The sequence below is a fragment of the Salvelinus fontinalis genome, chromosome 6 (assembly GCF_029448725.1).
Source record: "Salvelinus fontinalis isolate EN_2023a chromosome 6, ASM2944872v1, whole genome shotgun sequence".
Lineage (NCBI taxonomy): Eukaryota > Metazoa > Chordata > Actinopteri > Salmoniformes > Salmonidae > Salvelinus > Salvelinus fontinalis.
This window is the reverse complement of record NC_074670.1, coordinates 70,090,274-70,116,646: the sequence shown is the minus strand read 5'-3', so window position 1 is coordinate 70,116,646 and position 26,373 is coordinate 70,090,274. Positions and strand designations below refer to the sequence as shown.

The 26,373-nt window shown below is 41.9% G+C and overlaps 1 protein-coding gene across 2 annotated transcripts in view; it reads left to right on the top strand.

Annotated features, from left to right (window-relative positions):
• Positions 1-18,362, top strand: part of LOC129858395 (LON peptidase N-terminal domain and RING finger protein 1-like) — a 28,150-nt gene extending 9,788 nt beyond the window's left edge. The window contains exons 3-11 of one of the 2 annotated variants that reach the window (XM_055927584.1): positions 1,827-1,949; positions 4,779-5,127; positions 5,218-5,293; positions 5,397-5,511; positions 7,557-7,606; positions 9,700-9,858; positions 10,045-10,207; positions 14,471-14,620; positions 14,768-18,362. In XM_055927584.1, the coding sequence (XP_055783559.1) occupies positions 1,827-1,949; positions 4,779-5,127; positions 5,218-5,293; positions 5,397-5,511; positions 7,557-7,606; positions 9,700-9,858; positions 10,045-10,207; positions 14,471-14,620; positions 14,768-14,917 (1,335 nt within the window). In that variant the 3' untranslated portion in view covers positions 14,918-18,362. Of the gene's footprint in view, positions 1-1,826; positions 1,950-4,778; positions 5,128-5,217; positions 5,294-5,396; positions 5,512-7,484; positions 7,607-9,699; positions 9,859-10,044; positions 10,208-14,470; positions 14,621-14,767 lie in introns of both variants that reach the window. The other variant, XM_055927583.1, reaches the window with a different exon arrangement.
• The last annotated feature ends 8,011 nt before the right edge of the window (positions 18,363-26,373 follow it).

Here is a 26,373-nt window from a genome sequence, read left to right as displayed (position 1 = left end):
AGGTGAATATGTGGTTTTTCGTATGGTAATTTAGTAAAAAGCCAATTTGAAATTTGCTCAGTACAATGTTTTTGCTGAGGAAATGTACAAGTCTGCTGTTAATGATAATGCAGAGGATTTTTCCAAGGTTTCTGTTGATGCATATCCCACGGTAGTTATTGGGATCAAATCTGTCTCCACTTTTGTTGATTGGGGTGATCAGTCCATGTTTCCAAATATTGGGTAAGATGCCAGAGCTAAGGATGATGTTAAAGAGTTTAAGTATAGCTAATTGAAATTTGTGGTTTGTATATTTTATCATTTCATTTTTGATACCATCAACACCACAGGCATTTTTGAGTTGGAGGGTTTGTATTTTTCTCTGTAGTTCATTCAATGTAATTGGAGAATCCAGTGTGTTTTGGTAGTCTTTAATAGTTGATTCTAAGATTCGTATTTGATCATGTATATGTTTTTGTTATAAGGCCAAAACGATTGGAGAAGTGGTTTACCCATATTTCTCCGTTTTGGATAGATAACTCTTTGTTTTGTAGTTTGTATAGTGTTTTCCAATTTTCACAAAAATGGTTAGTCTTTGGATTCTTCAATTACATTGCTGATTTCTGACGTGCTGTTCCTTCTTTTTCCGTAGTGTATTTCTGTATTGTTTTAGTGATTTATAGTGAAGGCGTAGGCTCAGGTTTTCTGGGTCTCTATGTTTTTGGTTGGATAGGTTTGTCCATTTCTTTCTTAGGTTTTTGCATTCTTCATCAAGTGTGTTATTGTTTTTAGTTTTCTGTTTGAAATGTTTAGATTTGATAGGGAAGCTGAGAGGTCAAATATACTGTTAAGATTTTCTACTGCCAAGTTTACACCTTCACTATTACAGTGGAACGTTTTGTCCAGGAAGTTGTCTAAAAGGGATTGAATTTGTTGTTGCTTAATTGTTTTTTGGTAGGTTTCCACACTACTTTCCTTCCATCTATAGCATTTCCTAATATTATTCAGTTCCTTTGTCTTGGATGCCTCATGATTTGAGTATTGCTCTGTTCAAGTAGAGTCGACTGATTTTGCTGTGATCTGATAGTTGTGTCAGTGGGCTGACTGAACGCTCTGAGAGACTCTGGGTTGAGATCGGTGATAAAGTATTCTACAGTACTACTGCCAAGAGATGAGCTATATAGGTGTACCTACCGTAGGAGTACCCTTGAAGCTTACCATTGATTATGTACATACCCAGCGTGCGACAGAGATGTAGGAGTTGTGACCCGTTTTTGTTGGTTGTGTTGTCGTAGTTTTGCCTAGGGGGGCATATGCAGGAGGGAATGCTGTCACCTCCAGGTAGGTGTTTGTTCCACTGTGTGCTGAGGATGTCAGGTTCTTGTCCAGTTCTGGTATTTAGGTCACCACAAACTAGTACATATACCTGGGCCTGGAAATCACTGATTTACTCCTCCAGGATGGAGAAGCTGTCTTCATTAAAGTATGGGGATTCTAGTGGGGGGATATAAGTAGCACACAGGGTGCCATTTTTCTCTGTTCAGATCATTTCCTTTTGAATTTCTAGCCAAATATAAATGTTCCTGTTTTGATTAAATTAATTGAGTGAGTTAGGTCTACTCTATACCAAATTAGCATATCCCCTGCTTGTTTCACACCTGGTTGTTTTGTGTATGGGTCTACCAGCTCTCTGTAACCTAGAGGGCAACCAGTGGGTCCATCTCCTCTACCATGTTTCTTGTAGGATGATGATGTCTATATTTCTGATTTCTTTGGGTCTCTCTGTCTCTCTATATAACTAAGTCTCTCTCTCATCCATTATTCTCCCTCTTGTCTGTACTCTCCAGGGTTTCTTTCGTAAAGGTAATGTGTTACTGGAGATGGGTCGTCAGTCTGAAGCCCTGATCCAGTTTCACCACTGTCTCAAGCTACAGGCCGACTTCACTCCTGCCATGAGCCAGATTAAAAAGGTCAGTAGCTATAGCCAACACTGACTGGCTCATTTACTAACTGTTTACAACAGACTGGCTTATTTACTGACTGGCTCATTTACTGACTGTTTACCAATCACTGGTCCAGTTACTTACTGACTATTTTTCCCTTACCCCGTTTCACTGTTCCAGTTAGTCTCACTGACTGACTGTTTTCCACTCATTGACTGTCTGCCTGACTTAACTTCACTGGCTCATTCAGTCTCACTAGCTTAGTGTGTCAGTGACTGCCTGGCTAAATGACTGTATGGGGTCAGTTAAGGTTCTAGGAACGGTGGCAGTTGCTGCTTCTAGGAATGCTTTAAAGAATGGAATGCCTTGGAACAGTGTTAGACAATCTCAACACGTACTGTATACTAAACTCAGCAAAAAAAGAAACGTCCTCGCTGTCAACTGCGTTTATTTTCAGCAAACTTAACATGTGTAAATATTTGAATGAAACTAACAAGATTCAACAACTGAGACAAACTGAACAAGTTCCACAGACATGTGACTAACAGAAATGGAATAATGTGTCCATGAACAAAGGGGGGTCAAAATCAAAAGTAACGGTCAGTATCTGGTGTGGCCACCAGCTGCATTAAGTACTGCAGTGCATCTCCTCCTCATGGACTGCACCAGATTAGCCAGTTCTTGCTGTGAGATGTTACCCCACTCTTCCACCAAGGCACCTGCAAGTTCCTGGACATTTCTAGGGGGAATGGCCCTAGCCCTCACTCTCCGATCCAACAGGTCCCAGACGTGCTCAATGGGATTGAGATCCGGGCTCTTCGCTGGTCATGGCAGAACACTGACATTCCTGTCTTACAGGAAATCACACACAGAACGAGCAGTATGGCTGGTGGCATTGTCATGCTGGAGGGTCATGTCAGGATGAGCCTGCAGGAAGGGTACCACATGAGGGAGGAGGATGTCTTCCCTGTAACACACAGCATTGAGATTGCCTGCAATGACAACAAGCTCAGTCCGATGATGTTGTGACATACCACCCCAGACCATGACGGACCCTCCACCTCCTAATCGATCCCGCTCCAGAGTACAGGCCTCGGTGTAACGCTCATTCCTTCAACGATAAACGCGAATCCGACCATCACCCCTGGTGAGACAGAACTGTGACTCGTCAGTGAAGAGCACTTTTTGCCAGTTCTGTCTGGTCCAGCGACGGTGGGTTTGTGCCCATAGGCAACATTGTTGCCGGTGATGTCTGGTGAGGACCAGCCTTACAACAGGCCTACAAGCCCTCAGTCCAGCCTCTCTCAGCCTATTGCAGGCAGTCTGATCACTGATGGAGGGATTGTGCATTCCTGGTGTAACTCGGGCAGTTGTTGTTGCCGTCCTGTACCTGTCCTGCAGGTGTGATGTTCGGATGTACCGATCCTGTGCAGGTGTTGTTACACATGGTCTGCCACTGCGAGGACAATCAGCTGTCTGTCCTGTCTCCCTGTAGCGCTGTCTTAGCCGTCTCACAGTACGGACATTGTAATTTATTACCCTGGCCACAGCTGCAGTCCTCATGCCTCCTTGCAGCATGCCTAAGGCCCGTTCACGCAGATGAGCAGGGACCCTGGGCATCTTTCTTTTGGTGTTTTTCAGAGTCAGTAGAAAGGCCTCTTTAGTGTTCTAAGTTTTCATAACTGTGACCTTAATTGCCTACCGTCTGTAAGCTGTTAGTCTCTTGACGACCGTTCCACAGGTTCATTGAACAAGCATGGGAAACACTGTTTAAACCCTTTACAATGAAGATTTGTGAAGTTATTTGGATTTTTACAAAGTATCTTTGAAAGACAGGGTCCTGAAAAAGGGACGTTTCTTTTTTTGCTGATTTTGTATACAGCAGGGGTGGGCAATGATTTCAGCCCGAGGGCCACATCGGGATTTCGAAATTCAGATTTGCTTGTCAAAAGCAATTTGCAGGCCAGAAAAGGTTATTTGAAAATGTATAGATCCATTAGTGTTTCTACATGCTTTCTACCTAGTTTTAGACGTTCAAGAGTGTCCTGGAGTTTAAAAAATCCTCAAACCTCCCCCGGGCCGGATTGAATGGACTCGTGGGATGAATCTGGCTTGGGGGCCATATAACATCCACCCCTGATGTACAGTATACCAAGAACAAGGATGACTGACTGGGTGGGGTTATTCAAGGATATGCTAGCATTGTAAATGCTATGATATGTTATGGAACACTGTCAGAATATCTACTAACACTTATGTGTGTCAGGTCAACTAAGGCGAGGGGTCATCTATGCTAGAAAAGGATAATATTAGGCAATCTAAACACTTCTACATAACTGCTAAATGGCCGTTTACAGTTAGGTTACTGTTAGAGGGCCGGTTATAGGGTCAGTTAGAGGGTCAGTTATAGGCTAACTGTGTCAGGTTATCTGAGGTTGGATAAGATTTAGAAATGCAATGTCACAGAAGGCAGCCTAGTCATTTGCATGTTCAGCCTAGTCATTTGCATGTTCAGCCTAGTCATTTGCATGTTCAGCCTAGTCATTTGCATGTTGAGCCTAGTCATTTGCATGTTGAGCCTAGTCATTTGCATGTGCAGCTTAGTCATTTGCATGTGCAGCCTAGTCATTTACATATTCCGCCTAGTTATTTAAAATATTCAGCAAGTTGTGGGTTTCTAAATGAATGGTTGATGGATTGATTGATTAAAGCCACGTCTGATGTTGTAGGATGAATTTTGTTGTGGGATAAGTTTATGATGATGGAACGTGTATGATGAAGTAGCAGTAAAATGTTTTTAAATGTTCATGGATGGATGGATAGATTGATCTGTGTGTGTGTGTTTTTCCTGGTCAGATCCTGGAGACGGAGGGCATGTCAGTGCCAGAGGAGGTGCCCCAGATCCTCCAGGTGGTCTCAGAGTACCTCAGAGGCCACTGCCCCCCCATCACAATCCTCTTCCCTGAGGAACCCACACACAGCCACACACACAGCCACACACACTGCCTCAACAAAAGCTTCCGATACCCTCAGGTGGAGGGTGCAGACGGGGACAGGAGAGCAGACTTGGAGACAGGGCCAAAGGTGAAACATGGGACCAGTACTGAGTGCTGTCTCAGTCTCTGTCAGGCCGTGTCCTTCCTCCCTACAGCCGAGAATGATGAGGAGATGATGATGAGGAGGAGGGAGGAGAGGCACAGCAGGGGTACATAGAACACACACACGCACACACACACAGAGGAAGAGAGAAGAGACATGTAGATGGTTGATATTGGGTCTATGTTGTCTCCCTCAGGAGGCTGCAGTCTGGACAGAAGAGAATCTCTGAGTGTCCTCACTGTGTCTGACTTTGAATGTCCCCTCTGTATCAGGTTAGTAGTTTCCATAAGTGGTACATCCTGTGGAGTCTTGTGGTACTGTGTAATTGTTGATAAACTTGTGCTGTACTCTGATCTTAGTGCTGTACCTCTACAGGTTGTTCTATGAGCCAGTGACCACGCCCTGTGGACACACCTTCTGTAGGACCTGTCTCGAGAGAAGCCTAGACCACAACCTCCGCTGTCCCCTCTGCAAACAACCACTAGAGGAGGTAACTATGGCCTACGTAACTATGGCCTACGTAACTATGGCCTACATAACTATGGCCTACGTAACTACATTGCTTTGCAAAAATATTCAGTATTCACATTTATTGTCAACAATTAACACAAAATACTATCTAATGTAAATGAGGAAGATGTTTTTTTAGTATAAGATAAATAAAACCTAAACTAAAATAGTCATTGCATAAGTATTCAGACCCTTTGTTTAGGCAAGCCTAAATTACTTCTGTAAGGTCCCTAACACAGATCCTGGTAGCGCCTCCATGCTCTGGACACTACGCTGACAGACAGCAAACCTTCTTGCCACAGCTCGCATTGATGTGCCATCCTGGATGAGCTGCACTACCTGAGCCACTTGTGTGGGTTGTAGACTCCGTCTCATGCTACCACTAGAGTGAAAGCACCGCCAGCATTCAAAAGTGACCAAAACATCAGCCAGGAAGCATAGGAACTGAGAAGTGGTCTGTGGTCACCACCTGCAGAACCACTCCTTTAGTGGGGGTGTCTTGCTAATTGCCTATAATTTCCACCTGTTGTCTATTCCATTTGCACAACAGCATGTGAAATGTATTGTCAATCAGTGTTGCTTCCTAAGTGGACAGTTTGATTTCACAGAAGTGTGATTGACTTGGAGTTACATTGTGTTGTTTAAGTGTTCCCTTTATTTTTTTGAGCAGTGTATATTAAACCACCCAGACACATCAAAGATACTGTTGTCCTTCTGAACTGAGCAGCAGCACAGGAAGGAAACTGCTCAGGGATGTTACCATGAGGCCATTGTGATTTTAAAACCGCTATAGTCCAATGGCTATGATAGGAGAAAACTAAGGATGGATCAACAACATTGTAGTGACTCCACAATAAAGAACTAAATGACAGAGTGAAAAGAATAATACAAAAATACTGAATAAAATATTCCAAAACATGAATCTTGTATGCAGTAAGGTACAAAAGTAATACTGCTAAAAAATACACTTTTTGTCCTAAATGCAAAGCCTTATGGGAAAACACAACAAATCACTGAGTAACTGCCTCCTTATTTTCAAGCATGGTGGTGGCTGCATCATGATATGGGTATGCTTGACATTGGCAAATACTTGGGAGTTTTTCAGGATAAAAAGAAACGGGATGGAGCTAAGCACAGGCAAAATCCTAGAGGAAAACCTGCTTCAGTCTACTTTACACCAGAGACTGACAGAGGAATTCACCTTTCAGCAGGACAATAACCTACAACACAAGGCCAAATCTGGAGTTGCTTACCAATAAGACAGTGAATGTTCCTAAGTGGCCAAGTTACAGTTTTGACTTAAATCTGTTTCAAAATCTGTGGCAAGACTTGAATTGCTGTGTAGCCATGATCCTCAACGTCTTGACAGAGCTTGAAGATTTCTTTTAAAGAATCATGGTCAAATATTGCACAATCCAGGTGGGCAAAGCTCTTATAGACTTACCCAAGAAGAGTCACCTGTGTAATCAATGCCAAAGGTGTTTTTAGCATGTATTGACTTAGGGAGCTGAATACTTAGGCAATAACTATATTTTAGTTATTTAATTTCTATTAATCTTTAGAAAAATTGAATTGTTCTTCCACTTTGACATTACAGAGTATTTTGTGCAGTTTGTTGACAAACAATTACAATGAAATACATTTGAATCCCACTTTGTAACACAATAAAATGTAAAGAAATCCAAGCGGCCTGAATACTTTTGCAAGGCACTGTGTGTACACTACTACATAACCAGGGCCTACGTAACTAGGGCCTTTGTCTGTGTACATGGACTCAATCAGAAACACATTGTATATAACATCATAATGAAACAATTGCAATGGAAGGTCTGCTTGTACTGTTTTAATGTCGCTATCATGTTTATAACCCAAGGGAGATCGCTTTAACTGGGATGCACTTATTTGTTACTTTTCTTCCCAATAATGCGGAATCACTTCGTCTTTCCTGTGTAGTACTTTAAGAACAGGAAGTACAACCCCACGGTGCTGCTGCAGGAGATCATGTCTCACCTCTTCCCCCTGCAGCTGGATGAGAGGAAGCAGGTCCACGAGACTGAGATGGCCGAACTATCCAAGTGAGTCCTGTCGCTGACGCACTGTAACCAGGGGTACACGGAGGTTGATTGCGAACCCTCTCGGTTTGTTCTAGAGTCTCCCAGAACGGTAACCTGGCACCCAAACTGATTTCTCTACGTTTCATCTTTGTGAGTGCAGCATTCAGTCTGCTTTAACCAGGCTACCAAAATTGGCCCTTACCTGTAAAACGAGCTTTGGAACTGTTTTGGTAGAAGTTCTTAATGCCTGAATGAAATGAGAGACTGAAACGTGAAATTGTTGATGGGCTATCATATGCTCACCAGAATGAGCTTGGGGCGAGTTGGCAAACTTAATGGTAACTATGGCAACATGCATCGGGCTCCTCATACAGTAGAGTACTCATACAGTACTACAGTAGTAGTAGAGTAGACGTTGTGACCGTGAGGTTATTAGCAAAGCACCGCACAAGGCAACAACACCAGCTGCTGGACAAGAGCAACACTGAAAATATGCATACACTAGCAGTCAAAAGTTTGGACACCTACTCATTCAAGGGTTTATTTTTATAACAGTGAAGACATCAAAACTATGAAATAACATCTATGGAATAATGTGGTAGCCAAAAAAGTGTTAAACAAATCAAAATATATTTTATATTCTTCAAAGTAACCACCCTTTGCCTTGATGACAGCTTTGCACACTCTTGTCATTCTCTCAACCAGCTTCACCTGGAATGCTTTTCCAAAAGTCTTGAAGGAGTTCCCACATATGCTGAGCACTTGTTGGCTGCTTTTCCGTCACTCTGCGGTCCAACTCATCCCAAACCATCTCAATTGGGTTGACGTCGGGTGATTGTGGAGGCCAGGTCATCTGATGCAGCACTCCATCACTATCCTTCTTGGTCAAATAGTCCATACATAGCCTGGAGGTGTGTTGGGTCATTGTCCTGTCAAAAAACATATGATAGTCCCACAAAGTGCAAACCAGATGGGATGGCATATCGCTGCAGAATGCTGTGCTAGCCTTGCTGGTTAAGTGTCCCTTGAATTCTAAATATATAACCAGCAAAGCGACCCCACACATCACACCTCCTCCTCCATGCTTCACGGTGTGAACCACACATGTGGAGAACATCCTTTCACCTACCTTGCGTCTCACAACGACATAGCGGTTGGAAGCAGAAATCTCAAATTTAGACTCGTCAGACCATTGGACAAATTTACACCGGTCTAATGTCCATTGCTTGTGGTTTTTTTTTGGCCCAAGCAAGTCTCTTCTTCTTATTGGTGTCCTTTAGTAGTGGTTTATTTGCAGCAATTCGACCATGAAGGCCCGATTCACGCAGTTTCCTCTGAAAAGTTAATGTTGAGATGTGTCTGTTACTTGAACTCTGTGAAGCATTTATTTGGGCTGCAATTTCTGAGGCTGGTAACTCTAATGAACTTATCCTCTGCAGCAGAGGTAACTCTGGGTCTTCCTTTCCTGTGGCGGTCATCATGAGAGCCAGTTTCATCATGGAGCTTGATGGTTTTTGCGACTGCAAAAAGTTATTGAAATTTTCCGCATTGACTGACCTTCATGTCTTAAAGTAATGATGGCCTGTCGTTTGTTTTTGCTTATTTGAGCTGTTCTTGCAACAATATGGACTTGGTCTTTTACCAAATAGGTCTATCTTCTGTATACCACCCCTACCTTGTCACAACACAACTGATTGGCTCAAACGCATTAGGAAGGAAAGAATTTCCACAAAATAACTTAACAGGGCACACCTGTTAATTGAAATGCATTCCAGGTGACTACCTCATGAAGCTGGTTGAGAGAATGCCAAGAGTGTGCAAAGCTTTCATCAAGGCAAAGGGTGGCTACTTTAACACTTTTTGGGTTACTACATGAATTTGTGTTATTTAATAGTTTTGATGTCTTCACTATTATTTTACAAAATAGTACAAATAAAGAAAAACCCTTGAATGAGTTGGTGAGTCCAAACTTTTGACTGTGTGTGTGTATTAAATACACACCTCCTTAACACCACTGTTACCCTGATTTAAATATATATTTATCTCTCTGTATCCTCCCTCTCTTTTTGCATCCTCTCTGTCTCTCTCTCTGTTTCTCTCCCTCCATCACCCAGTCTAACTAAGGACATCCCTATCTTTGTGTGTACGGTGGCGTACCCGGGCGTGCCCTGTCCTCTCCACATCTTCGAGCCTCGTTACCGCCTCATGATGAGACGATGTATGGAGACGGGCACCAGGAAGTTTGGCATGTGCAGCTACGAACATGGAAAAGGGTGGGTCGTGGATGTATACAATCTGAAAATACTGGTATAAAAAATGAACCCTGAGTGTATCTGACTCTCTTCCCCTTTTACATTACTACGCTGAGCCACACTGTGCTGGGGATCTGATTGTCTTTCACATTACCCTTTCAGCTTGCTTCCAACAACTCTCTGTCTGTGTCTGTGTGTGTCCTCCAGATTTGCAGACTACGGCTGTATGCTGGAGATTCATAGCCTAGAGGTGTTGCCTGACGGTCGCTCCTATGTGGACTGTGTGGGAGGAAGTCGCTTCAGGATCCTGAAGAGAGGACAGAGAGATGGATACCACACCGCTGATATAGAGTACATGGAGGACCACAAGGTACACACAATCTCACACACACTGAAGAGAGCTAGATACCACACTGCTGATATAGAATACATGCAGGACCACAAGGTAAGTTACCACGGGTTGTTCTAACCTAATCCTGGCCCTGGATGACCACTGTGAATTCAGAGTTTTGGTTGAATTTAACACTCCTGGGGAAGGTTACAAATGCTATTTTATTATCTAGTTCTTCAGTGAGTGTTTTACTGGTACTTGGCTTGTTTCCAAGCAACAGTTTGTAAAGGCAATGTTCAGTGCTCAACCAGGCATATCTTAGAGGTGTGTGTGTGTGTGTATGTGTGTGTGTGTGTGTGTGTGTGTGTGTGTGCATGCACTAGAGGCTCAACATGCTTTGTTCACAAATTGGAAATACAGACATTGTCATCCTACTAGAAACATGGTATAAAGGAGACGGACCCACTGGTTGCCCTCTAGGTTACAGGGAGCTGGTAGTCCCATCCACCAAACTACCAGGTGTGAAACAAGGAAGAGACTCAGGGGGTATGCTAATTTGGTAAAGCGCAGACCTAACTCACTCTATTAAATTAGTCAAAACTGGAACATTTTACATCTGGCTAGAAATTAATAATAAGGAATTTCTCAACAGAGAAAAATGTCCGTGTGTGCTAGCTATATTCCCCCCAGTAGAATCCCCATACTTTAACGATGACAGATTATCCGACAGCATTCCCTCTCAAATTTGCCCCCCTAGACACAACTATGACAAAACAACCAACAAAAATGGGTCACAACTCCTGCACCTCTGTCGCATGCTGGGTCTGTACATAGTCAATGGCTTCGAGGGGAATCCTATGGTAGGTAACTTACAGCGCACCCTTTGGCAGTAGTACTGTAGATTACTTTATCACTGACCTCAACCCAGAGTCTCTCAGAGTGTTCAGTCAGCCCACTGACACTCCTATCAGATCACAACGAAATCACAGTCTACTTAAACAGAGCAATACTCAATCATGAGGCATCAAAGCCAAAGGAACTGCATAATAGTAAGAAACACTATAGATTGAAGGAATGTAGTGTAGAAAGCTACCCAAAAACAGTCAGGTAACAACAAATTCAATCCCTTTCAGACAACTTCCTGGACGTAATGTTTCACTGTAAAAGTGAAGGTGTAAACTTGTCAGTAGAAAACCTAAACAGTATATTTGACCTCTCAGCTTCTTTATCAAATCAAAATTGTCAAGCAGAGAAGCTAAGAAAATGAACAACAATGGCAAATGGTTTGATGAAGATTGCAAAAACCTAAGAAAGGAATTGATAAACCTATCCAACCAAAAACATAGACCCAGAAAACCTGAGTCTACGCCTTCGCTATGGTGAATCAATAAAACAACAGAAATACACTAGGGAAAAAGAAGGGACAGCATGTCAGAAATCAGCTCAATATAATTGAAGAATCCATAGAATGTAATCACTTCTGGGAGAATTGGAACACACTAATCAAAAAACAGCATGAGTCATCTATCCCAAATGGAGATGTTTGGATAAACCACTTCTCCAATCTTTTTGGCCTTATAACATATGCATGATCAAATGCAAATATTAGAATCAAATATTAAAGACTACCAGAACCCACTGGATTCTCCAATTACATTACCACAGGACAAAATACAAACCCTCCAACCCCAAAAGGCCTGTGGTGTTGATGGTATCCTTAATGAAATGATAAAATATACAGACAACAAATTCCAATTGGCTTTACTTAAACTCTTTAACATCATCCTCAGCTCTGGCATCTTACGCAATATTTGGAAACAAGGACTGATGACCCCAGTCCACAAAAGTGGAGACAGATTTGATCCCAATAACTTCCGTGGGATATGCATCAACAGAAACCTTGGAAAAATACTCTGCATTATCATTAACAGCAGACTTGCACATTTCCTCAATGAAAACAATATACTGACCAAATGCTAAATTGTCTTTTTATCAAATCACCGTACGACAGACCACATATTCACACCTTGTTCGACTAACAAACATAACAAAGACAAAGTCTAATCATGCTTTGTTGATTTCAAAAAAGCTTTTGACTCAATTTGGCATGAGGTTCTGCTATACAAATGGATGGCAAATGGTGTTGGGGAAAAACATACAGCATTATAAAATCCATGTACACAAACAACAAGTGTGCTGTTACAATGTGTTTTTTTCCCATTTTATGTATCAACGAATTGGCGAGGGCATTAGAACAGTCTACAGCACCCGGCCTCACCCTACTAGAATCTGAAGTCAAATGTCTACTGTTTGCTGATGATCTGGTGCTTCTGTAACCAACCAAGGAGGGCCTACAGCAGCACCTAGATCTTCTCCACAGATTCTGTCAGACCTGGGCCCTGACAGTAAATCTCAGTAAGACAAAAATAATGGTGTTCAAGAAAAGGTCCAGTTGCCAGGACCACAAATACAAATTCCATCTAGTCACCATTGCCATAGAGCACATAAAAAATTATGCATACCTCGGCCTAAACATCAGCGCCACAGGTAACTTCCACGAAGCTGTGAACAATCTGAGAGACAAGGCAAGAAGGGCCTTCAACGCCATCAAAAGGAACATAAAATTCGACATACCAATTAGGATCTGGCTAAAAGTACTCGAATCGGTTATTGAACCCAATTGCCCGTTTATGGTTGTGAGGTCTGGGGTCTGCTCACCAACCAAGAATTAACAAAATGGGACAAACACCAAATAGAGACTCTGCATGCAGAATTCTGCAAAAATATCCTATGTGTACAATGTAAAACATCAAATAATGCATGCAGAGCAGAATTGGGCCGATACCCGCTAATTATCAAATTCCATAAAAGAGACGTTAAATTCTACAACAACCTAAAATGAAATGATTCCCAAACCTTCCATAACAAAGCCATCACCTACAGAGAACTGAACGTGGAGAAGAGTCCCCTAAGCAAGCTGGTCCTGGGGCTCTGTTCACAAACAGACCCCACAGAGCCCCAGGACAGCAACACAATTAGACTCAACCAAATCATGACAAAACAAAAAGATAATTGCTTGACACATTGGAAAGAATTAAATAAAATATCCTCCATGTACAACGTAAAACACAAAATAATGGATGAATCAAAGAAAGACTAAAGAGGAGAGAGTTTTTCTTTATGTAATAAGAATCTAAACCGGGAGAGGGGGTTCTACTAAGCTATATGGAATTGTTTTAATAAAGTCATACCAAGGATAATTTTTCTATTTGTATTAAAAAAAAATATGTACAGTGGGGCAACAAAGTATTTAGTCAGCCACCAATTGTGCAAGTTCTCCCACTTAAAAAGATGAGAGAGGCCTGTAATTTTCATCATAGGTACACTTCAAATATGACAGACAAAATGAGAAAATTAATTCCAGAAAATCACATTGTATGGTGGAAAATAAGTATTTGGTCACCTACAAACCAGCAAGATTTCTGGCTCTCACAGACCTGTAACTTCTTCGAAATCTTGCTGGTTTGTAGGTGACCAAATACTTATTTTCCACCATACAATGTGATTTTCTGGAATTAATTTTCTCATTTTGTCTGTCATATTTGAAGTGTACCTATGATGAAAATTACAGGCCTCTCTCATCTTTTTAAGTGGGAGAACTTGCACAATTGGTGGCTGACTAAATACTTTTTTGCCCCACTGTATTTGGCCTTACAGCTTTTTGCCCATACAAATGCATTGAATAACAAATTCACTACATGGAACAACCGAGCCCCCCCCCAAAAAAAAAAACTGAAGGATGTTTGTTCTAAAGTGTATATCCGATCTCTGAGAGATGTAAGAAAGATCAGGATTTTATTTTTTCACTTAAGTCTCCATAGATATTTCCCTACATGTTTTTGACTGGTAACGGGGACCTTCAGACGAGTCTTGTGAGGCCTCTGGGCGTCCAAGAGCTTGTACCTGTTCGTGAGAGTCTCATCTTTCCTTACAGAGGTCATAATAGTTTTTGGCCAAACCGTTCGGACTCTACGTACTTTCGGGATGTCTTATGGTCTGACAAACACCGCTCTACCTCTGTCACCTTTCACTGCGGAAGTGCGACATGGGCAGATGTGGTGGATTGAGACGCATCCAGTGCAAAAAAAGAGATATCTAGCTTACACTGACAGATTTTTATGGGGATTTTTGTATGATGCTAATTAGATTTCCACAGGGGCTCTGACATTGACCTTAGTGGGTTAAAGGTTTGAAGAGAATCAATTGTATTTTGCATTGAGAATCTCCTCCTTTTGTTTCTAGGCTGAGGGGTCAGAGTTGGAGCTGTTGCAGAGCCTCCATGACAGTGTGTATGAGCAGGCCCAGGACTGGTACACACGCCTCAACACACGGCTCAGAGAACAGATCAGCAGACAGTATGGAACCATGCCTGACAAGGATAACAACATACAGGTACACACACACAGACACACATGGACCTTGCCTATCACCTACCACTTCCAGACCAGCACTCATCTAGTATCGAAAATCCCCTGTATCTCCCCATCTCTCTCTCTCTTCCTCTTCTCTCATTTTTATCTCCCTGTCTCTCTCCATCAGGCCTCCAACAACGGTCCAGCGTGGTGTTGGTGGTTGTTGTCAGTTCTCCAGCTGGATCCTGCCTACCAGACCACCGTCCTGTCCCTGCCCTCCCTCAACGACCGCCTGGGACACCTGCGCATGGTTCTGGAGTACTTCTCTCAGAGCTAGAGAAGAGGAGGAGATAAAGGGATACAGATTTACTGGGCTTTCTGATGCTTATCCAGTACCCTACACAGAGGAGAGGAGCATCTCTACAGACTGGATAATGTGAAACATCACACACACACTAATATATCACTCACACACAGATCCCACACACAGTACCTGTCAGGCCCACTCCCCACCCCTGTATCTTCAGCAAGATGTTACTGGGTTTAGAGCCTGTCGCCATGGAGACCATATGTCCTAGCTTGAACCCATTTTACCTGGCCAAGAGCAGAAAGAGATTGTTTTATCACTTACATAAATAATATGTTTGTTCATAGATACATCGTAGGTAAATACCATATTGAATCACTGGTGAAAGGTGCTTTTTGGATGAAACTAGCTTGAAATACCTTAAACTATACCGTTTCTTATTTGTGTCCAGCTCGCTAATAATCACTCAAATTAAAGATAGACAGTCACGAACTATGGATATATTGGACTATCTCTTGCAAATTTTGACGGCAAAGAAATTTAACACATTTTCATTGCGGCCTTCCGGACCTCGTTGAAGACCGAATGCAGCCCCCGGGGCAAAATAAGTGTGACACCCCTGCAGTATAAGGTTAAACTCAAACTGTTCTCATTCATGCCAAGGGATCTAAACCTGGTGGCAATGTCTCAGATAACCACTAGGTGTCACTGTTTTCACTCCTGTTTCCCATATCAGCCAAGCATAAAGAACACTGCCATGGCAACCGACCCGCATGCATGACGTAACCAGCCATGTCAGAATCAGATGATCTGATTCCTATGGCTGTGAAGTGCTTGAAGAAAAGCTATTCAAAAAAAGTGACACAGATAGCTCAGTCTTACAGAGCTGAACTTGATTTCCTGGGTAACACACAATATGCTATTATAAGGCTTGGGTTAAAGTTATGTATAGTTTATAATAATCATATTGTCTTTTTTGGGGGTTCTTTAAAACCTTGGTGAGCTACTATATTGTGACAAACACAGTGACCAGCCATTTTGAATTACAGTATAATTACAGTATAATTACTATTGCCATTACTGTATCTTTACTGACTTGTTACCAATATTGAATAGGATGTAATATTAGTGTGTTATTGCAATAATATTCTATTATGAAACATTGAAACATAAAAAGGCTCCGCCTGGGTGAAAATCGTCATATTTCTGAGTAATGTGAATTAAAGCTGCTATAGCCTGACTTCTCTTTAGTGTTGGTGAAGATGTATTGAACAGGGTTCCATCCCAAATGGCACCCTACTCCCTTCATAGGGCACTACCTTTGATCAGGGCCGCAATAGGACTGTGGTGAAAACTAGTGCACTATATAGGGAATAGGGTGCTATTTGGGATTCAGACCCAGGTCTTTGTTAAATAAGGTGGAAAAAGACAGGTACAGCTTAGCTGTTCTACACATGTGTAAACAGGTGTGTTGTTCTGTACACATGCATATGTATGCACAGGAGGCTGGTGGCACCTTAATTGGTGATAATGTGCTCGTGGTAATACCTGGAGCAGAATCAGTGGAATGGTGTCAAATACAGTAAACATGGTTTCCAGGTGTTTGAAGCCATTTAATTTGCTCCGTTCCAGACATTATTATGAGCCGTTCTCCCCTCAGCAGCTTCCTGTATGTAAACAGTCTTTGGATAGCAGTCCTCCCCCTGACAACACAAACAAGTTGATGCTTTGTTGGACAGTAGAGGTGTGTGTGTGTATATTGAAGAGACTACCTGTGTAATATAAAAGCTACCACTCCTGAGTTCAAACAGTGTGGGTTTTCTTTCAAATGCCTGAGTTGCACTTTATTGAGTTTGCCTAACGCAATGGCACCAATAGAATAGTCCCAAAAGTGCACACCATGTCCATCAGGCTCAATCAATCGTTCAAAGTATTTGGAAATAAATCAAATAATATTTCCTTTTAACCCAGGTCTGGTAGCTTTCACACCCACAGGCAGGACAGACAGGAGTTGCCTCCCTAGCCTTCGGGCTCACACCACCCTCTGCCCCCTGTAGCGCCCCCTACCTGTGTGGCCCTCTCACCACTAGTGTTGGTGACTACAGTGCCTGGCCACTAGGAGGCAGAAGTTTGTGTTTGAGCAGAAGGGAATAGACAAACGTTGTTGGTTTCTTTTTGGGGTTTATTAGTGCCATATTCCGTGGAATGTTGAAACGGCAAATCTTAAAATGATTTACTGACAGACAGGCTGAAAATATACACAGGCTGTGTTTTTCTACTATAATATTTGTGCCATAGATACTGTTATTGTGTGTTTTTATTTAGAGATTTAGTTGGATTCAGTCATGAAATATTTATTAAGATTACAACCAAACTGCAACTTAAGCGTTGTAATTAATTCCCCATGTGTTATATCTGCTGGACAGTGAAAGACTAGCTTCGACCTGACACATTAGATTGACCACATATTGTTTTTAACAGACCGTCACAGACCGGTGACTCAGCATTGTAACTCGCCTGTTTATAGTCTACAGTAGATATACTAGTGTAGCTATAATAGATAGATAATAACCCTCAGTGATTGGACTGACGTGTGTGCTAGTTTTTGGAGGGGCACGTTTAAAGGCCTGATATTTCGATACCCCTCCAAAGGACAGACAGACAAATGGTTGGGCACAGGGGCAGGCCGGGCCTCGGCCCCTGGTTATTCTGACTTCTCCCCTAACATTTAACCTGGTGACCCATGTTTCCCTCTAACATCGCTGATGAAGGCCTGCCTTTAGTTAGTTTGGCTTCAGTTGGTTCAGTTGGACCTGGTTGATTCTGACACTCCTGAAAACCGCTTTAGGAGCTGATTTCGACGGGTCATCTAAGTAAAACCAATCTAGGGGAAACACTGGTCTGACCGGCTATGTACAGTTCACTACCCACACAGAACCTTAGAACCCACAGGTACTGACCTACACACCAGCTTTCTGAATACACGCAATAAAGCAACGATCATGAGGTCCAATGTGGCCTACTCTAAAGTGCAGATTTTGACTGGATCACTACAGATCACTGGCTGTCAGACATGTACAGAAGTGTATATTAGTCTTTAGCTGATTGTTTGCCGATGGAAACCCCAAAAAACTTGAGGTCCAATCAAAAACATTGATCACTTTACACCTCGGCCGTCTTGAATTCCCCTGGCTAATTCCACAAGAAGGACTTTGATCAGGACCAGGCAGTCTATTCAGGAACCAGACTTGACTGTTAAAATGAACAACTGGGTGGAAATTGACTACAGTTGACTTGTCCTTGATTGAGGTGCCTCCCCTCTCCTGTATGATTGATTATTGGAGAAGAAGACTTCTATTCTTGCACAGTATAATAGATATGCTAGACCTGTTTTCTCTAATGTTCAGCAGTGGCATCAATGTTATTTTGTCCAACTACGCATCATAAAAATAAAAAAAGATTTTCTCCTTTCCCATTTTTCTTTCTTTTGAATGTTCAGTTGTTTTGGTACACACAGACAGGAATGTTCAGTTGTTTTGGTATACACAGACAGTAATGTTCAGTTGTTTTGGTACACACAGACAGGAATGTTCAGTTGTTTTGGTACACATAGACAGGAATGTTCAGTTGTTTTGGTACACACAGACAGGAATGTTCAGTTGTTTTGGTACACACAGACAGGAATGTTCAGTTGTTTTGGTACACACAGACAGGAATGTTCAGTTGTTTTGGTACACACAGACAGGAATGTTCAGTTGTTTTGGTACACACAGACAGGAATGTTCAGTTGTTTTGGTACACACAGACAGGAATGTTCAGTTGTTTTGGTACACACAGACAGGAATGTTCAGTTGTTTTGGTACACACAGACAGGAATGTTCAGTTGTTTTGGTACACACAGACAGGAATGTTCAGTTGTTTTGGTACACACAGACAGGCATGTTCAGTTGTTTTGGTACACACAGACAGGAATGTTCAGTTGTTTTGGTACACACAGACAGGAATGTTCAGTTGTTTTGGTACACACAGACAGGAATGTTCAGTTGTTTTGGTACACACAGACAGGAATGTTCAGTTGTTTTGGTACACACAGACAGGAATGTTCAGTTGTTTTGGTACACATAGACAGGAATGTTCAGTTGTTTTGGTACACACAGACAGGAATGTTCAGTTGTTTTGGTACACACAGACAGGAATGTTCAGTTGTTTTAGTACACACAGACAGGAATGTTCAGTTGTTTTGGTACACAGACAGGAATGTTCAGTTGTTTTGGTACACATAGACAGGAATGTTCAGTTGTTTTGGTACACACAGACAGGAATGTTCAGTTGTTTTGGTACACATAGACAGGAATGTTCAGTTGTTTTGGTACACACAGACAGGAATGTTCAGTTGTTTTAGTACACACAGACAGGAATGTTCAGTTGTTTTGGTACACACAGACAGGAATGTTCAGTTGTTTTGGTACACACAGACAGGAATGTTCAGTTGTTTTAGTACACACAGACAGGAATGTTCAGTTGTTTTAGTACACACAGACATGAATGTTCAGTTGTTTTGGTACACACAGACAGGAATGTTCAGTTGTTTTGGTACACATAGACAGGAATGTTCATTTGTTTTGGTACACAGACAGGAATGTTCAGTTGTTTTGGTACACACAGACAGGAATGTTCAGTTGTTTTAGTACACACAGACAGGAATGTTCATTTGTTTTGGTACACAGACAGGAATGTTCAGTTGTTTTGGTACACACAGACAGGGATGTTCAGTTGTTTTGGTACACATAGACAGGAATGTTCAGTTTTTCTGGTACACACAAACAAGAATGTTCAGTTGTTTTGGTACACACAGACAAGAATGTTCAGTTGTTTTGGTACACAGACAGGAATGTTCAGTTGTTTTGGTACACACAGACAGGAATGTTCAGTTGTTTTGGTACACACAAACAGGTGTGCTGTACTGCTTCCATATTAGATTGCTTCATCCTAAGTAGCTAGTACACTAGTGTGGATATTGGATCAGAACCAATGATTGGGAATGATTTTATGACACATAAGGACACTAGTCATCACCATAGACTTCACAGTTCATTTAGTGTTCTCTGGCCAGTGTAGTTCTCAATCGAATGTGATATATACATTAAATGGTAGAGAAAGGTATTGGCCAGGAAGCCATTCTAGCCTACTACACCACTGTCTGTCTAAACCGTTGATATTGATATACCCCTGTTCTGCTGTGTACGAGCCGCCTGGCAACCTATGATGAACCATAAAATACCTGATGGATTTATTTGCTTCAAATATCCCTGGATGATGATGTTTCAAACGTTAATATTATAAAGTTATTTAAATGAAATTGTATGTTATGTTTTTTTAAATATATTTGACTGATTAATTGTTTGTTTGAATGACATTTTGATGATTGGCAATCATATGTTACCCAGAAACCATTGGAGTAGAGACGTCCAGGCAGAGATAGTTGAGTGGCATCAACTGGTGTAACCTGGAAAATCTTGCCTTGATCTGAGTGAGGACCTTGGTCAATTGCCTTTGCTCCTGATAGGAGCCAATGGCTTAAATCAAGTCAATCATACATTTACTGGTCTATCAGGAAGTGGGGTAGAGTTATTATATTCTTCACAAGATCTTTTTTCATGCTCAACAGTTTCTCGTGTGTATCAGGAATGGTCCACCACCCAAAGGACATCCAGCCAACTTGACACAACAGTGGGAAGTATTGGCGTCAACATGGACCAGCATCCCTGTGGAATGCTTTCGACAGCTTGTAAAATCCATCCCCCTGACGAATTGAGGCTGTTCTGATGGCAAAAGGGGGTGCATCTCAATATCAGGAAGGTCTTTCCTAATGTTTTGCATACTCAGTGTATATCCTCTGTAGCTCAGTTGGTAGAGCGTGGCGCTTGCCAGGTTAGTGTGTTCTTTTCCCGGGACCACCCATATGTTAATATGTATGTATGCAGGCATGCCTATAATCCGCTTTGGATAAAAGCGTCTGCTAAATGGCATTTAATATTATTATTTATTATTATGTTAGAATCTCTCTAAAATGTATACAGATGTAATGACCAAAGCCTCCACCAGGGGTCAGTGTGTAGCTATGGATGGACAGCTGGAGTTCTTCTATGGAACAGGAAGTAGAACTTATTACCCTGTTGAAGAAAACAGTTGTTGAATAGAGAGCAGTAGTAATGGCGTCTTTTTGTAGGCATTAACTCCGCCATGGTTTGTTGGACAAAGTCTATGGGAAAATGAATGGAGTTTTTGTAGGGTTTTTGGATAAACGCTGAATATGAAGTCTGTGGTAGACACAGGATTAGGAGATCTTATACATACATTTTTGTTCTATGATATAATCTTCCTCAGCTAACATTTTTTGTTAATTTTTAACCATTTATGTAGTAATAACAATCACAGAGGGCACATAAAGGCTTCGTAATTAATAAAAGTCATGTTAACTGACTGACATTACCTCAGAATAAAACGTACAAGCTCTAAGCCAGTGTGTTTATTCCAAAACGATATTTTTTCCCCATAGGAATAGCTGAACGAACCAGATGTAACTTATTTCCGCTTTGGGACTACAAACTGTCGAGCTCTATTCAAGAGAGTCAACATGAAGCCAAATCAAACTACTTGCATTGCATTTTACATGAAGTGTACCAGCCCAGGGTACCTCACAGACAACTGAAGGCAAGCTGATTAAAACAATACTAGGTTGTGTGTTTGAGACAGAAGCATGTATGTATACCGGCCTAGGCCGTCTTTGTAAATAAGAATTTGTTCTTAACTGACTTCCCTAGTTAAATATAAATTAACATTGAGCAACACACAGTTATCTGTGTGTGTGTCTGATGGAGATGAGAGAGAACTATTACCATGTGATTATAGCAGGACTATAGCAAGTGTCAAAATTCCACCAATCATCAGAAGCAAAAAAAAACGAATTTCATTTCCTTGGTGCCAATCAGAAATGAGAAAAAGGGATGACACTGTCTGTTCTTCACCTAAAGAGTCAGTCAAGCACGAACACACACACACACACACACACACACACACACACACACACACACACACACACACACACACACACACACACACACACACACACACACACTGAGTGCCACTTAGTTGCTATAGGAACAGAGAGCTGATAGGTGAGAGAAACTCAAAGTGGAGAGCAGGATTATCAATTAGAAAATGAACAAACTTTGTCCTTGAAGTGTGAAATGTTTTGAGAGACAATTTGTACTAAGCTAATACAGGAAGATATGTGTACGGAGGTCTGAATGAAGGGAGGGGTTAGAGAGAGACCGAGGGAGAGAGAGACCATGGGAGAGAGCTCGAGCTCAATTTGACAAATCTGTGTGTTTTCTGTGGCGCTCTTTGCCCTTTTTTATGCGGCGCTAGGGATTAGAATGATTTGACAGGATGCTGAGTGTGTGTCTGTGCATGCGTGTGTGTGTTTGCATATGTGAGGGTAAAGCACTGATAAAGCTGGCTTGTTTCTCTGCTGTATAATCCCTACAACACTGTGATAAACCCCCTGGTGTGCACAGCACCCACCATCCCTCGGTCTCTGTGATAAACCCTGGAGTACCCAGCACCCACCCTCCCTATGTCTCTATATGTGTCTCTGAGAGCGAGGGTAAACATATCAAACACCACGTTCTGCTACAGCTCAGGGAACAGAGTAATCAGACACACTGATGGAGGCAATCAGGGAACTACAGAGACTCAGAGAGACCCGAGAGGAATTCAATGATATTTTTCCTCTCCCTCCCTCCCTCTCCTTTCTCTCCCTCTCCTCTCCCTCTCTCCTTTCTCTCCCTCTCCTCTCCTTCCCTCTCTCCTGTATCTCCCTCTCCTCTCCCTCCCTCTCCTGTATCTCCCTCTCCTCTCCCTCTCCACAGACAGGTGAAAAAAAGCTGCGACAAACTCTGACAACTTCTTTAGGAAACGCTGTGCATTGGGTGACAAACTTGAAACGTCTTTTTTAACAGCTAAGATTTATGACTTGTTCCCTGGGGGGAATTTAAACTCTACTGAGGTGGAAAACTCTTCAAACTTTGGTCCCCTTTGTGTTTGGTGGAGCTCCACAGCTCCGTCACACACCTGTCCCTGGGGAAGGGAAAGAAAGAGAATGTCTTTATGCCAGTTGGACCGCCCCGTGGTGAGACGGAGGATGGGTGACACAGGAAGCTGTGTCGTTGCGGGGGATGTGATGTCATCTGATCAGCTCACTGATTGGCTGAGTGAACTCCTGCTGAGCGACAGATGGCTGCTAGTGCTCTTCACTTCACTTCCTTCTCTCTCTTTCCTTCTCTCTTTCCCTCTCTCTTTCCCTCTCTCTTTCTCTATTCCCCCCTACCTGTTCCCCAGATAATGTTTCCAGTTGAGCCTTTGGCTTGGTTATTACAATAAACCCTATAACAAAGGGAGAATAGAAAGAGTCTACTTCAGTTTTCCTCTGGAAGTTATTCTGTCTGAATCATGAAGTAACCAGACAAAAGGGTTTGGCACAAGGTTAAGGTTATGGGCAGGGAAATGGTTAAACGTAACCCTAGTTTCATGTCCACACCCCAGTTCAACTTCAACCCTAAACATAACCCTAACCCGAAGGTATCAGACATTGGTGTGACCCTTTAAATAGAATGAATAGAACAGGCGTCCCCATTCAAGACAATAATTGGTCATTCTATTTATGTGGGTGTGACTTGATAAGACTTGTATTTATTGTTTTTAACATTACCAGCACAACAATCGAAACAATCAATGAGACAAAACAACACACAGCATATAGATGCATCACACAATTATATTATACAATAATGCCTGAATACATATACAAACACACCATTCTAGATGCTACATCAGATCACATACTACACATGTACCGTACCGACTAGTAAGTCTCTATAATGACTCTGTATTCTAACCGGGGATCTCAGGTCTTGTGAAAGGACTGGGGACTACCTTGCATGTCATATGTCATTTTTTTCTTGTGGCATGCAAAAACTGACCTCATGAATCCATTGAGTGATAGTAGGAGGATCCTTATGGTTCCACCCCTTTAAGGTCTAAGGGCCTGGGCTGGGTTTCTACTGAGCTAACATATGGAATTGTTTTGAGATGGTCATACCAAGGCCACTTAGCTATTTTATTTTCAATTCTAGGACCACTGTACGTATACATAAAAAATAATAATCAGCAGTTGAAACAATAACAAAGGGATGAGCCTGGTCTCAAATTCAAAGACAGAGCTATGGATGCAAGGACTGACCATCAATGACATCACAATTATAGTTTAACCATGTTTTGAGTCTATATGGTGTTTGTTTACATTTACTTTGTTTACAAACATTGGAGTAAAACAAGCATTTTGGGGTGTTCTGATGGGGGTACAACAGTTGGATTAAGCTGATGTATTTCTAAATTATATTTCTCAAGAATCAATGGGTACATATCATTAATTTATTAGTCCAAAAATTGATGTAGCAACTGCACATTGCCCCTTTAAACACTGCATTTGGCCTTACTGGGCTATCAGCCCATAGAAACGCATTGAATAACAGATTCATACAAGGAAAAACAGAAATCAAAAGGAAATATGTTTTGAAGTCTATCCTATATCTGAGAGATACAAGAAATCTCAGAAAAAAAGAGAGCCTCATCTTTCCATAGAGGGGTCATATTAGTGTGTAGCCCAAACAGTTCAGACTCTACAGACAGAAGTCTCATCTTTCCATAGAGGGGTCATATTAGTGTGTAGCCCAAACAGTTCAGACTCTACAGACAGAAGTCTCATCTTTCCATAGAGGGGTCATATTAGTGTGTAGCCCAAACAGTTCGGACTCTACAGACAGAAGTCTCATCTTTCCATAGAGGGGTCATATTAGTGTGTAGCCCAAACAGTTCGGACTCTACAGACAGAAGTCTCATCTTTCCATAGAGGGGTCATATTAGTGTGTAGCCCAAACAGTTCGGACTCTCCAGACAGAAGTTGGCTCATCAGCGGTACCGGTACAGGCTTACCTTCAGACGAGTCCTGTGACACTTGTGGGATTTGTTGAGCAAAATGGATGGCTCACCATCGTGTTCATGAGAGTCTCATCTTTACATTTTAGTTTGTTGGCCAAGCCATTCAGACGCTACAGACGTTTTCGTGATGTCTCCTGGTCTGACAAACACCGCTGTGGCTCTGCCACATTCCAACCCAGATGCGGGTACAAGTTTATGAAAAAAATATCTCTAGCTTAAAAAGATGGATTTTGATGGGGATTTTTTTATTATGCCAATTAGATTTCCGCCGGGCCGCAGACATTGACTCTGGCTAAAGAAATTCTTTATTCTCTGAGAAGTGAGATATAGATTGGACAGATCATCAAGGATTGTCCTCATGGGAGTTAAAATGTACTTGCCTGTGAAGGATATTTTCAATCTTCAGCCACCACTGTTAATGTTTAGCGCTGACTCATTTCAGGAATTATAGAGTTCCTGTCTCTGCTTTACAGTGAGGGCAGTGTGGAGAGGAGTCATTTTTAAAGGTGTTAGATAAGATCTATAAATACATTTGTACTGACAGAGCTTGTATCTTGTATTAATGTAAACTCTTTGGGATTGCTAATTTATTTCAGACCATTGATCTTCTGTGACCTGGGTCCCAAGATCCCTCCCCCATTTCTCTTTCACCCTTGTTGTGGTAGCTTTGGAATACTCTGTTAACAAGCTATGGGTTTGTGATATGTGTTTGCTTATGTTTGGTTTGAGTAAAAGAGATTTGAGTGATGGTTGTTTGGGTGGACCCAGTGAGCCTCCCTGCCTAGTCTGGATGAATGGATAGGACTTCTGATAGTTGTGTAAGAGTAGGTATCTCTCTTCTATTGGTATCTGATTGGCTCTCTCTCTCCTAACTGGTATCTGATTGGCTACCTTTCTCATACCTGGTATGTGATTGGCTACTTTTCTCCTGCTGGTATCTAACCAAAGGCAGATATCCTAGCGGTTAGAGTGTTGGGCCAGTAACCAGAAGGTTGCTAGTTTGAATCCCTGAGCTGACGAGGTGAAAAATATGTCAATGTGTCTTTAACCCTAATTGCTTCAGGGTCGCTGTTAATAATTGCAGACTCTGGTCTTGATTCCACTCTCCGATTGTGTCTCGGGGAGAGTTGGGACGTGCCCAAAAAACAAACATTTCCAATTAATACACAGTAGGACGAATATACCTGATATATACCTGAATATACCTGAATCTGATTGTCTGTCTCTCTTCCTGCCTGTTATCAGAGTGGACACTTTCATTATCACATAGCTCTGTGGTCTTTCTCTTTGAGCATTGTTTTGTCTCGCTGTTGTCGTGGAGATGGAGCTGGCGGTGTGAGTGTGTGTGTGTGCTTTACCAGCATTGCAGTACACTAGAGGAGGCATATGATAACAGTCAAATCTAGTACGCTCTCTTGAACTCT